Raw genomic sequence first — 13,727 nt, 5'->3', positions numbered from 1 at the left:
TGGAAACTGGATGCACACAAGACTGAGGGAAGGAGAACAACATGTGTGATATATAGATACAGAGGAAACAGAAAGCTGGATTTGTACATACTAGGAGGAGAAAGAGGATGAAATGTACAGGCTAAGAAATAGAATACTTGCCCTGTATACATAGCGTAGAGGAATATAAGAGGCAGAAAAGAGGAATACTGAGCACAAGACATTAGAGAAAGAAAAAGGGGACAGAGGAGTAAAACCGTGAGGGAGACAGAGAGGTGAGGCAGAGACTAGGGTTGAGCAATCGGGATTGGAAAAGATCGGATTCCGGTTGGCGATTGAGTAAATTTCATGATCGCGATCGAAATTCCGATCCCGATCTTTTCCAGCGGGATCGAGGTCAGAGGTTATCTCAAGATCGGCTCAACCCCATTCATGTATATATCATGAATAGGGCTGAGCGATCGGGAAAGATCGGATCCCGATCGGCGATCAAGCAAATTTCATGATCCCGATCGGCTGGAAAATGATCGGAAATCGGATTTTAAAATTGATCCTGAAATCTCAAGATAAGGCTCAACCCTAAGCTGGGAGACATACTATAGAAGAGACAAGAGTGAAGCAGATCAATGGAAACAAGAGTCAGGCTGACACATCCAATAGTGGTTTACTTGAATGCTTATTTGGCCAACAACTCCCCATACAGCCAAGTGTGCAAGTATTCTAGATGATGACAAAGGAGTTAGAAAACTCTGAAATCCAACAGATCAATCGTTCTTCCCTCCAAAATCAGCTGTCAGGAGAAAGTCAGGATACCCCCATACACATTAGATGGACGGTCCAGCCAAAATCCACAAATTGGTCCGGCATCTAATGTGTATAGTCAGCCAAGACAAAGAGAAGGGAAAAAGGGAGGTAGGAAAAACAGCAAAGGACAAGCTAAGAAATACTAGGCTTTGGCTGGGGTCAGTGTGCTATCTGTGAATTTCAGATAGCACGCTGACCCATTCATTTCAATGAGCCCGTACACACGACCGTGAATTTCATAGTCCAGTGTGCGGGCCGAAAAATATAGATCAGATCTTATTCCTGTCCTATTTTGCGTTTCATGCTTCCAGGACTCCTATTCATTTAATGAAAGGAGCCAGAAACGCATGGTCCGTGTCCCCCATGTGCTGCCCAGCCAGTTGCAGCACGCTCGTCTGCAACCGGCCTAAGCTTAAGGACTCTAGTTGCGGAAATGCAGCAGAAGAAAAACACATTTTACAGTTGCAGCAAAGTGAATAAAATTTTCTCTACTCTCATTTTTACCTGCAAAAACTCTTTCTTTTCTCCATTGACCTATAGGTGGGAGAAAAAAAAAAAATACAAAAACGCAGCAGAGGGGCAGAAAAAACACAACTGTTTCTGACGCATTATTGTCTGTAGCAATTTATAGTTGCAATTCCGTATGTGTGGCCTAAGTATTAAAGAGTCAGGGAAAGTGAGACTGAAGACACAGATGATCCAGTTGTGAGGCCTGCACTGTTGTAGTCAGGCATAGGCTAAGTGCACACGAAAGATATGCAAAATGGCTGTGAAAAACATCTATTTTTCATGGCCGTTGTGCACCCTAGTGTCGCCCGTTTTCACGGAATCCCCCATACATTTCACTTTATGGAGGGATCCATGAAAACAACCAAAAATAGGACGTGACCTATATTTTGACGGTCCGTGGAGAGTCATGTGAATAGCCCCCATTCACTGAAGCCACAGGGCCAGTTTTCACTGTTGTGTGAATCTAGCCCAAGATTATAACAGAATAGAGAACAAGGAACGTGGAAGTAACAAATGCCATCAAATATAACAAAAAGTTGACTACGAAATAGAAACGGTCTCTTGAATGAAAACCGTCTCTTTCCTCGTATCTGTTCACTGCTCTCCTCTCTCCCATTTCCTCGCCGCTCCCCTCCCTCCCTCTGCCTTAGTCACACAGGGTTAAACAAAATGAATCTTGGCCTCTTGCCAAACAGATGCAGAACTGGATCCACACCAACACTTCACATTCAGTGCATTTTATTTATACCCGTCACCGAGTCACCACTAGGGAGTATTCAGTATTACTATTTACTATAGCAACCCCCACATAGATGCAGGGAGAAGGTCATCCTGGTCTGCAGAGCTTACACTTCTAAGTGGAGACAATGTAGTCAGAACACCGTGAGAATTCATATCGGCGAATGACGCTGAAAACTTGCCCTGCAAAACTTCTGCCGAAACAGAAATAACACTTAACAGTAAGATTTTAGTTCATCTCTTCCATACGCTACGGAAAAAAACGCTGTAAAATGCCACTTTTTAAAAAGCACATACGTTTCTGAAAAACGTTGCATGGTAAATGTATGGAATAGTATGGGGAGGGCTAAAGTGCAAAACAAAACGCAGGAAAAACATGGGTGTCTTGTGGTCTTTCTGCAGCATTTTTACCTGTAATTCTCTATCTGTGGCCTTCACACTTGCACTTCTTACTGTATTTTTCGTTCTTACCTCCCTCACACTACATTAAGTGTATTGGAAACATGCTGCTTTTCCACATGGTAAAAGGAACGCAGCATTTCCTCAGCTCTTTTTCTCCGCAACACAAAATCTCGTTCACTTTGCTGGTACTGTAAAATGCAGCACTTTTTCGGCAGAGTGTGACCATAGCCTTTGCAGAAAAGCTGCTTTTTTTTGTTGCAGATTTTGCTGCCAAATTCAGAAGCATCTTCAAAAGGAATGGGAAATATATAGGAAGTTCGGATACTTCTACCTTCAACTTCATCCACTCCTGGCTTTGGCTCAAAAAAAAAACGCAACAAAAACTGCAACAAAACAAGCAGCGATAGATAAAATATCTACCTGAACTTGGGACAGCCCAGGTCGCCCAGTGACTGTCACTGCGTAACCTGCAATATTAAAATAGACTGTCCAAGTCAGCCATATTTCTAGGGAGGAAGATAACCAGTGCACATAGGCTCAAGCTTGAAATGCAGCAAAGACTGTAATGCCAAGAATCCCCACAAACAACAAGAGGGGAGATATGTCTTTTGCATACTTCATTGTCTTCTTTCATTTCCCAAATATCAGGGTATAGGCCAGGAATGGTGGTGGTGGGGGGAGCAGGCTGAGGGGCCACAGCTGCAGCCCAGATCTGCTCAGTAATAAGAGCATCAGGTGCAGAACTTACCTCCCCTTTCACCAACCCTTGCCAACATGGCCATCTGTGGGCAGCTTATGAGCCCAACAATTTTTGATCTCCAATGCATTCTGGGCCCTGTAGTCCCCATTGTTGTACATCTGCAGTCACATGCTGTGTATTTTTTTTTTTTTTTTTCTGTACACATTCTGGTGTCTGATCGTAAAGTCATTCATCTTTAATACGCTGATCCTGCTTTCTGACCAGATTTTGGTCATGTATAGAGGGCACGTATCGGGGACTGTATTTATATTCCCACCGCCCCGGTCTGAAGAGCTGTTCCTGGCTTCTTCTATTGGCATAGAAGTTAGATTGTTGTGGTATGATACTGTCAATTTTAATGGTGTGTGCGAGCGACCCGATATCTTAGACCCTGTTCTCAACAAGAAATCAGCTCAATATATTATTCCTGCATGATTCTTGTTACAAAATAATATGTAAATAGGAAATTACTGATAAGTGAGCACACGCCTGGCCTGCTTTACAATTGTAATATATAAAGACCTCATAGCAAAAAGTTTATAAAAAAAAGAAAGAAAAGGGGAACCTATATGACTGCGACTATTTCTCAGCACTGGAGTGATATAGTGTGATCAGGGTGGCAAGTCTAATCTATAGTATAATCTCTAACAGTGGCCTAATCTCACCCATCTGGGACACTGGATATGCCATAAATGTTTCCTAGATGTCAGTTCTACCTCCCTTCTTGACTATTTTTGGAAGTCCAATAGATGTGAATTGAAAGCTACCCTTCCCTCAGTGCAGACATGAGATGTGGTCCCTGACCCCCATTCCCGGGACAGATATGGGTCCCAGGGGTGGGATTTGCATCTATGGGCCATTTATGTCATATCCTGTGGATATGTCATAAATGTCCTAGATGGAAACCCCTCTAGGCTATGGCCACACACAATGGGACTACCTGCCACCCACTGCAAAGGCAGCTGATATCATCTGGTATTTTCCCTGCAGCTGGGCAGGTCCTTAGCCTTTGCATTGCATGGGTTGGAAACCGTGCCAAACCTGCAAGCAAGAGAATTACCTGCTGTGGGTTTGAAGCCTTCAGTGCCAGAAACTTTGTGCTGCAGGTTTTTCAGCAGAGTATGTGATTTAAGGGATTTATTACTACATTTGTGCTATATATCATAGTGGGTTATTCACCAGCAATTCCACTGAAGGGTAACCTACTGCAACTACGCCAGGGGTGGTGACCCTGGCCTTAAGACCCCTTCATAAAGTATACATGAATACATCTAGTTATCCATCCCTATCTCTGTGCATTACTTTATAAATATGTTTATTTTATAGAGATACTTTCAGAGCAACTTAGGACACTAAACCAACCACAGGTCCTTATAGACTTTATACTCCCCCCCCCCCCCGCCACATTGTCTGTAGTACGCATGCACCAGACCTCCGGCTTCACTGATGAAGTGTGCAGGCACCAGGAGCACCAGAGGAGTCCGATGAGACCCATATCTAGGTAAGTATAAGGGTAAGTTCAGACAGAGTTTTTTGGTCAGGATTTTGAGGCCGTATCCACCTCAAAACCCTGACCAAAAAGACAGCTCCCATTGAAATCAATGGGAGCCGCTCAGGTCTTTTTTCTGGGAGCCGGTTTGTTCCGGCTCCCGGAAAAAGAAGTGAGGTGCTCATTCTTCAGGCCGTTTCGCTGCACGATTCAGCCTGAAGACACTCCCTCCTCAGGACTACGCCTATTCATTGGGCCTAATCCGGAGCGGTGTACACGGTTGGATGTCGATGCAGTGCACCGGCTTTCAGTCACGGTTACCCGCCTCAGGTTCCGGACCAAAAAGCTCCATCTGAACTTACCCTAAAAGTTTGCTTTTTAGAAAGTGGGCTAGGATGGCTTTAAAACAGGGTGATTTGAGACATTAAATGCCTACACCTAAGGGTAGTTTAGCATCCTAAATCTCACCTTTCATCTTTTTTTCCCTTGTAAGTCTTAGAACATGTTTCTATACATCGCTCCTGCACTCCACTATCTTATCATTATGAATATGTTCATCCCAAAGCTAAGAGGATTTACAGCACACAAGTATATCTGAGAATAAAAGTATCTGAAATGAGGATGAATGAATGAAAGCTTGGAATGACATTCTATACAATATCCTATAGGTCTACTAAGTAATAAAGATGGGAAAGAACCATCATTGTAGGATGGCATTGTGTCCCCGGGCATGAAGCTAAACTTTGTGACTGTACAGGCAGGATGAAGCTTTATCACTTCCCCGAGGTAAAATCACACCTAGATTACCAGCTCCGTTCCTTCTGCTAAATTGTAATATGCAAATCATTGCTTACATACAGACGTGTCTTTTGTCTCTATTCAGCAGAATCCCATCAGTGCAGAACCCTATAATATGTACAAGCTTTCACATATACTGTGTTGGGATGTGTTGATTTAATTGCACACACACAATAATGGCCATTTTGTTCCTTGTCTCCGGTCCCCATTCGCTGTGTGTGTGCCAGCTCAGGGGAGTTCAGCATGGGGGGAGGTGGTAGATAATCCGCATGGTGTGTGAGGGGCAGCTCCGGGCTCTGATTTATCAGCTGGAGCCACAGATAAGATGATGGAGGAGACCTAGAGGCTCGGCAGCCCTTGGGGGCTTCAGGGAAGGGAGGAGGTAAGGATGAGGCTGGCACAGGGACAGGGGGTGAGGAAGACGGGAATATTGGGCCCACTGCTGCCAACAATCTGAATGTGACAAACACTAAAAGCTACACTGATGAGACAGATATGACACAATGATCAGTGCCGAGACCACAGCGACTCTGATCCTATCCCAGGCCCCTTCTAACAATCAACATAGCAGACCCCATATGCTGCTGGATCATGGATATGCGACCCCCTACTCTTTGCCCCATACTTCTACAGTAGCAAGTATCACTGCTAGAATCACACACCCTTTGTCATATTTTAGGATATAGCTTAGTATGTCGGCGTTCTCGAGTACGTGTCCTCTAATCATTATCTTACAACCCCAAATGTCACCTATTCAGTGTTTCAGGTAAGTAAAAAGAAATCATCAGCTCCCAATCCAAGTAATACATACATCATAATTATAGGTGGCCAAAAGTCTGGTATATGATGAATAACACACTAGAAATATAAAAATACTATTCTAAAAGTATTCAAAGATATCAGTCTATACATTACTAAAAGACAGAGCTTTCTTTCTCTGTGAAAACTGGATACAGTAAAGACTGTCACTGGCTTCTAAAACAGTATAATACTGCAGTGCTGGCACCAACACAGTATAATACCCCCTCTCCTGGCTCCCACATGGTATAAAGTCCCCTTTACGGGCCCTCACATGGCATATTGCCCCCTTTACCAGCTTCCATATGGTATAACACCTTCATTCCCACACTTACAATGCCCCCTTTCCTGGTCCACACACAGTATACTACCCCTATGTCTCCCATACAGTAAGTGCCCCCTTTACTGCCCCCCACAGTATAATGCCCGCCTTACTGGCCCCCACACGGTATAACGCCCTCTTTCCTGTCCCCCACATGGTATAATGCTCCCTTTTCCAGCACCATATTGTATAACGCCCCCTTTCCTAGCCCCCACATGGTATAATGCTCCCTTTCCTGGCACCATATTGTATAAGGCCCCCTTTCCTGTCCCCCACATGGTATAATGCTCCCTTTCCCGACACCATATTGTATAAGGCCCTCTTTCCTGTCCCCCACATGGTATAATGCTGCCTTTCCCAGCACCATATTGTATAACGCCCCCTTTCCTGGCCCCCCACATGGTATAATGCTCCCTTTCCTGGCACCATATTGTATAACGCCCCCTTTCCTGGCCCCCCACATGGTATAATGCTCCCTTTCCCAGCACCATATTGTATAACGCCCCCTTTCCTGGCCCCCCACATGGTATAATGCTCCCTTTCCCGGCACCATATTGTATAATGCCCCCTTTCCTGTCCCCCACGTGGTATAATGCTCCCTTTCCCAGCACCATATTGTATAACGCCCCCTTTCCTGTCCCCCACATGGTATAATGCTCCCTTTCCCGGCACCATATTGTATAACACCCCCTTTCCTGTCCCCCACGTGGTATAATGCTCCCTTTCCCGGCACCATATTGTATAACACCCCCTTTCCTGTCCCCCACATGGTATAATGCTCCCTTTCCCGGAACCATATTGTATAACGCCCCCTTTCCTGGCCCCCCACATGGTATAATGCTCCCTTTCTTGGCACCATATTGTATAATGCCACCTTTCCTGTCCCCCACATGGAATGCTTCCTTTCACAGCTCCACACTGTATAACATCACCTTTCTTGGCCCCCACTAGGTATAACACCCCCATTCAATGAATGGGCCTACTCTGGAGGAGGGAGCGTCTTCAGACCGAATCGTGAGGTGACTCGGCCTGAAGAATGAGCACCTTGCTTCAGCTCCTGGAAAAAACTCCTGAGCAGCTCCCACTGATTTCAATGGGAGCCATGTTTTTGGTCAGGATTTTGAGGCGGATATGGCCTCAAAATCCTGACCAAAAAAACTACATGTGAACTTACCCTTAAAGGACCACCAAAGGTTAAGAAGACTGTGCATTTTGCAGCAGCCATCTTTTTTCCCTAATAACTAGGAGCATAAACATATCCCCTGCCAGCAGAAAGTGTATTTGTATACATGCCACCAGACTTTGTATTTCCTGGACAAGTCCACTGGATCGCTGCTAGAAAATAAAATGGTGTGGGTAACAAGTACAGAAAGTTAAAAACACAAAAAAGCAACTAGAAGAAATGATATTTCTTTCATCGCTGTCACCTTAAACAAATTGCCTCGGAGTGGTATTTTGTGATTCAGTGAACGAATGTACTTGAACTTCTCTATAAATGTGTTTATCGGACAAGAAAGCCACCAGCTCCGCTTTCATTCCACATTTAGAAGACTATGTTTGTTTTACTTGTTAACCTGGCTTTTTGTAGATATGTTTGATTTCTTTTTCACTCCGTATCCCTAATCTCGCCTCTCCTTCTTATTCCCGAGGACCGTCAGCCAGCCCTAAAATGGCTGCCAAGTTTTAAAATGGCTGCCAGCAATTCACAACGGTTCTGTAATATTCTCCTCTATATTCTGCCCTCTCTCCGATGAACCATTAATAATAAAAAGAACGTGTTATCGACAGTGTAAAGCGCCCTAAAGTGAACCGAAAGAGAAAAAGATAAACAAATTAATGCAATAAATGAAAATGTGGGGAGGATAAAAAAAATAAATGCCTTTTTTCCTTGTGAACAGGCTGGAGTAAGGCTGTGCTTTCAGAGCCAGATGGGAATCTCGGCCCTTGTATAAACGGGAAATAAGGATAAGGTTAGGCAGGTCTAAAGAAACGATTGAAGATTAATGTAACATAGATGACATGGACAGATAGATAGATAGATAGATAGATAGATAGATAGATAGATAGATAGATACATGGAGGCAATAGACAGATAGATGATAGATAGATATGAGATAGATAGATAGATAGATAGATAGATAGATAGATAGATACATGGAGGCAATAGACAGATAGATAGATATGAGATAGATAGATAGATAGATAGATAGATAGATAGATAGATAGATAGATAGATAGATAGATAGATACTATATGTACACTTGTATATGTATGTACATTTGCAATATTTTGGACAATACATGACATTACATAACAGAAATACATTCAATGCTTCTTTTTTTTTTTGCCTACAGATTCCGGGCAGTCAGATAACACAAACCAGCAGACAGAGGTGGACATAAAGCCTCCTCCAAATGGTAAGTGCTTCTACGTCACCCATGTCAGTAAAGGTTTTCTGTGACACCAAATAGTATACAAACATCACAATACATTACATGCCAAATTGTGAGAAAGGAAGGCACTCCCTCTGAATTGGCTTACAATGGACTGCCATATCTAACACCACATATACACAGTCCACTCACATTAATGTGACCACTTGTCAAAATCCAGAATAACCCCCTTTGGCAGAGCAGACCGCTGCGAGACGTGCAGGAAGAGAGGGGATGTTGTGATGATGGTCACTGGGATGCCGACTCCAGTGCCGTGGCCAGCTGCGCTAGGTTATGCGGTTGAGCATCCATGCTACGAACAACCCGATCGAGGTGGTCCCACAGATTCTTGATTGGGTTCAATTCTGGGGAATTTGCTGGCTAAGGGAGTACGGTAAACTCATCCTGGTGCTCCTTGAACCACGCACGTACACTGCGAGCTTTATGACACGTCGCATTGTCCTGCTGGTAGATGCCATCATCCTGAGGAAAAACAATTAGCATGTGGGGTGAACATGGTCCGCAAGGATAGATGCATACTGGTGTTGATCCATCATGCCTTCCACAATGATGAGTGCACCCAGATGGCTGATGCCACATGACTTCTGCGATTGGTTATTTAACGTTGATGTCAAAAGTAGGCGGTGGTCACATTAATATGGCTGGACTGTGTATATAACCATATTCATCAAGTCTTTTGCAATCTTGCATGTTCAATGCAATTGTTCAACCTTAAGGAATAAGCCAATCTACACTTCAGCAATAAAGCCCACCTACAGAAGTGTGAAGATCCTGGTGTGTAACCAGCCACACCACAATATAATAAGAAATATATAATAAGCAAGACACTGTAAAGAATAGTCACAAATAATATAGTTTAATGGATGTGAAAATGTGGCATTGTAATGGTTTCCCAGGCTAAAAATATTGCTGACCCAATCTAAGGATAGATCATCAATATGAAACCAATGAAGATTTGACATCCAGCACCCCCACCTGTCAGCAACTGATACACAGAGAATACAGCAGGAAGCAGGCAGCTCTTGGTTCTCCGTGTAGTGGCTGAACTGAGGCACTGCAACGTAGCTCCCATTTAAATGAATGGGAGTAGATATGCAGTACCAGGTATGACCACTAAACTGAGAACGGAGTTGTCTGCTCCCTGCTACATTACCTGTGAATCCGCCTGAAGAATAGATATGTTCATTCTTTTTTCCGCTAGTGGAGTCTCTGCTGCTTTCAATATAAAAGCTGCAAAAACCAGGCAGGCCCCAATATAGTCTATGGGGTCCACAGGTTTCCCTGGGTCGCCATCTTTCGGGTCACTAATGTGAACCTGTTCTGAAGTATACTGTATGCATGGTCATCATTAGCACATGTGTAACGAATATAATGTTTGGTCATATATCACTGCTGGTGGCAGGTCCGCTCTATGTGCAACCAGCACAGACATCTAGTGTGAACTGCTACCTATGTAGCCCTGTTCTCACATGGACTAATTATGAAGGACTCATATAGTAAGTGTAATTGTTCGCTGGTGTCTGCTGTCACAGAACTTTGCCTGACATAACCTCCAGCCTCATATTGCTTCATAACGCCATACAAACGGAAACAATCCCCTTTGTGTGCATTGTGTAACTGTGTCCATTTGTTTGCAGGACATCTCACTTTCCAGGACTGTTTTGTCACTTCGGGGGTGTGGAATGTCACAGAGCTTGTCCGTGTGTCCCAGAGTAAGTACTGAGCATTGAAGACAAGTAAAGGGAAAGTCTACACAACCTGATTCCCTTGTAGTAGCTTTAGGGCTCCACTGTAGCAGTCGATGTGAGATGTGTCACGTGGAGCCACGAACACAAAGCACAAAAACTCATGTGCGAGTTACATGTCCTCTAAGAAAAAACTATACGGTAAATTCAGTGGTGTAGAGTGGAATATTCTCCTATATGGGCTATTCTTTTTGCTTCATTTTATAACACTCTATTTTTGACAAATCTGGAACTGCATAGCCATGTACAATACATTTATTACAGAGGTTTTCCAGCCCCCTGACTCTTTTTCATACGAAGGGTAAGTTTACACGGTGATTTTTGGTCCAAAACCTGAGATGGAGGCCGCCTCAGGTTCCGAAACAAAAGCCGGGTACCCGCGACTGAAAACTGGTGCACTGCATCGGCATCCAGCCGGGCACTCTGCTCTGGATTAGGCCCAATGAATGGACCTAATCCGGAGGGGGGAGTGTCTTCAGGCCGAATGGCGAGGTGACTCGGCCTGAAGAATGAGCATCTCCCGGAAAAAACTCCTGAGCGGCTCCCATTGATTTTAATGGGAGTCGTCTTTTTGGTCAGGATTTTGAGGTGGATATGGCCTCAAAATCCTGACCAAAAATTTCTGTGTGAACTTACCCTAATGACCTATCCTGGTTTAGATGCCCCTGAGCACAGGAAACTATACAGCTAGAAATAACCAGAAGCTGCTCTCCCCCTATTGAAGATTAGGACCGGAGCTGTGGACTTTCTCCACTGTAGAGTGGTGGCGGTTCTGTGGAACTGCAGCTCTGTGGATGTTACTGGCTCAAGCTCTCTCCATCTCTATTGCCATCTAGGCAGCCAATCCAGATTCCTGACAAAATATCATTGACCTATGTAAAGATTTCATTTAAGTTGAGGAGCCATGATGCAGAAAAGCTGCTTTGTTTGTTGCAGATTTTGCTGCAATTTTTGGAGCCAAAGATAAGAGTGGCTTGAAAATGAATGTGAAATATATAGAAAGTTCTGATACTTCTACCTTCTGCTCAATCCACTCCTGGATTTGACTCATAAAAACGCAGCAGAATCTGCAACAAAAAAAAAGCGCATCTTTTCCGAAACATGGAGCCTTGACCTAAATTTCATCCGCACATTGCTGAAATTCTGTGGAAAAGCAACATGCTAGGTATAAGGGTGAATTCACACTGAGAAAACGCTAGCTTATTCTGAACGTAAAACACGTTCAGAATAAGCGGCGTCTAAAGCAGCTCCATTCATTTCTATGGGAGCGGGGATACGAGCGCTCCCCATAGAAATGAATGGTCTGCTTCTTTCACTCCGTGCAGTCCCATTGAAGTGAATGGGGAGTGCCGGCGTATACGGCAAGCTCTGCTCATGCCGGAGCGTACACGCCGGCACTCCCCATTCACTTCAATGGGACTGCACGGAGTGAAAGAAGCAGCCCATTCATTTCTATGGGGAGCGCTCGTATCCCCGCTCCCATAGAAATGAATGGAGCTGCTTTAGACGCCGCTTATTCTGAACGTGTTTTACGTTCAGAATAAGCTAACGTTTACTCAGTGTGAATGCACCCTAACTGTGGGAATGCAGAGGAAAAAAAGCAGCAAAGTAGGCGAGCGTTATTGCTGCATTTTCTTTCTACAGTATTTTTTAACTTTGTTTTTACATGTGACCTTAATCTAAAAAAAAAACCACTCCAGGCAAAACTGACACACCGGGGCAAATTTATTAATCCTGTCTAAAATGGAGACAACCATAGACTAGATAGTGTAAAACTGCACCAGATTTAACCCCATAATAATGACAGATGATACCTTTGGTGCATCTGTAGACTTTCCAGTCTTAGTTTATACCGCCTATTATCACCGAAGGCAATTTTTTTTTTTTACAGACATTTTGGTGCACTAAAGCCATGCTCCTTTTTTTTCTAAGCCACTCCTACTTGTCGATCAATTTGATCTCAAACATCAGGGTCAAGCGGTATCTACAATAGTAAATCTATCCCTCTATGTATTGTCTTGAGTGTGGATTATAATGCAAGGATTCAGAGACCGCATATAGTAAAGCTGTTCTATATAAACATATCAGACATGACTTTTTATTCATTTACAGTATATTCTTGATGTGTCTTCCAGCTCCCGTTGCAACGGCCTCTGGTCCTAACTTCTCACTGGCTGATTTGGAGAGCCCAAGCTATTACAACATAAACCAGGTGACACTTGGCCGACGATCCTTAACATCCCCTCCATCCAGCAGGTAATTCATTCATTTTGGGAAAGATAGCTTTCATATAAAAGGTGCTTAAATGCTGCCAGGACTCATAGAACAGGCGTAGGAGTCCTGCTATGCCCCGCCCACACTCAGTGACTGACAGTACATCAGTCCTGCTATGCCCCGCCCACACTCAGTGACTGACAGTACATCAGTCCTGCTATGCTCCGCCCACACTCAGTGACTGACAGTACATCACCCTTATTGGGCAGGGAAGCAGGACTCACAGGAGGAGCCACACAGGGGAGGAAGGAGGGCAGTGCAAAAAAGATTAAGAATTTCTATAAAATCTGTGTGACTGTGACAAAATGACAGCTCCATGGCTGATAATAATGGCTGTGCATCCAGCCACACACAGCAGTTCTTGTACACTTGAAAAAGGGCATTGTGTTTTAAACCTTAATAAAGTGGTTAAATTTACCAGGTGAAGCGCAGTATCCTTACTATAGTCCTTTGGCTCTTAAATAGGACCAAGGGATAATAAAATAAAACCCTGACCCTTTACTGCGCCATTTTGGTTCTGATGGTTCAGGTTCCCGCCGCGGGTCTTTACTTCCTACAGAATATTGATAAACAGGAAATGGCTAAAAAGGTCCTCTCAGCCAATCACAGGCCACATTGGCGACTCGTCTGTACCTGCGATTACGTGAGTGGACAGGTCTACACGTTTCTTATGTGT

At 44.0% G+C, this 13,727-nt stretch overlaps 1 protein-coding gene across 5 annotated transcripts in view; it reads left to right on the top strand.

Moving 5' to 3' along the window:
• NFIX (nuclear factor I X) overlaps positions 1-13,727 on the top strand; it is a 143,107-nt gene that overhangs the window by 100,537 nt on the left and 28,843 nt on the right. For all 5 annotated transcript variants that reach the window (XM_075272555.1, XM_075272556.1, XM_075272560.1 and 2 more), the window contains 3 exons: positions 8,934-8,996; positions 10,670-10,744; positions 12,913-13,033. In XM_075272555.1, the coding sequence (XP_075128656.1) occupies positions 8,934-8,996; positions 10,670-10,744; positions 12,913-13,033 (259 nt within the window). The remainder of the gene's footprint in view (positions 1-8,933; positions 8,997-10,669; positions 10,745-12,912; positions 13,034-13,727) is intronic.

Source organism: Leptodactylus fuscus, chromosome 5, assembly GCF_031893055.1.
Source record: "Leptodactylus fuscus isolate aLepFus1 chromosome 5, aLepFus1.hap2, whole genome shotgun sequence".
Taxonomy (NCBI): domain Eukaryota; kingdom Metazoa; phylum Chordata; class Amphibia; order Anura; family Leptodactylidae; genus Leptodactylus; species Leptodactylus fuscus.
This window is presented reverse-complemented; position numbering and strand designations above follow the sequence as displayed.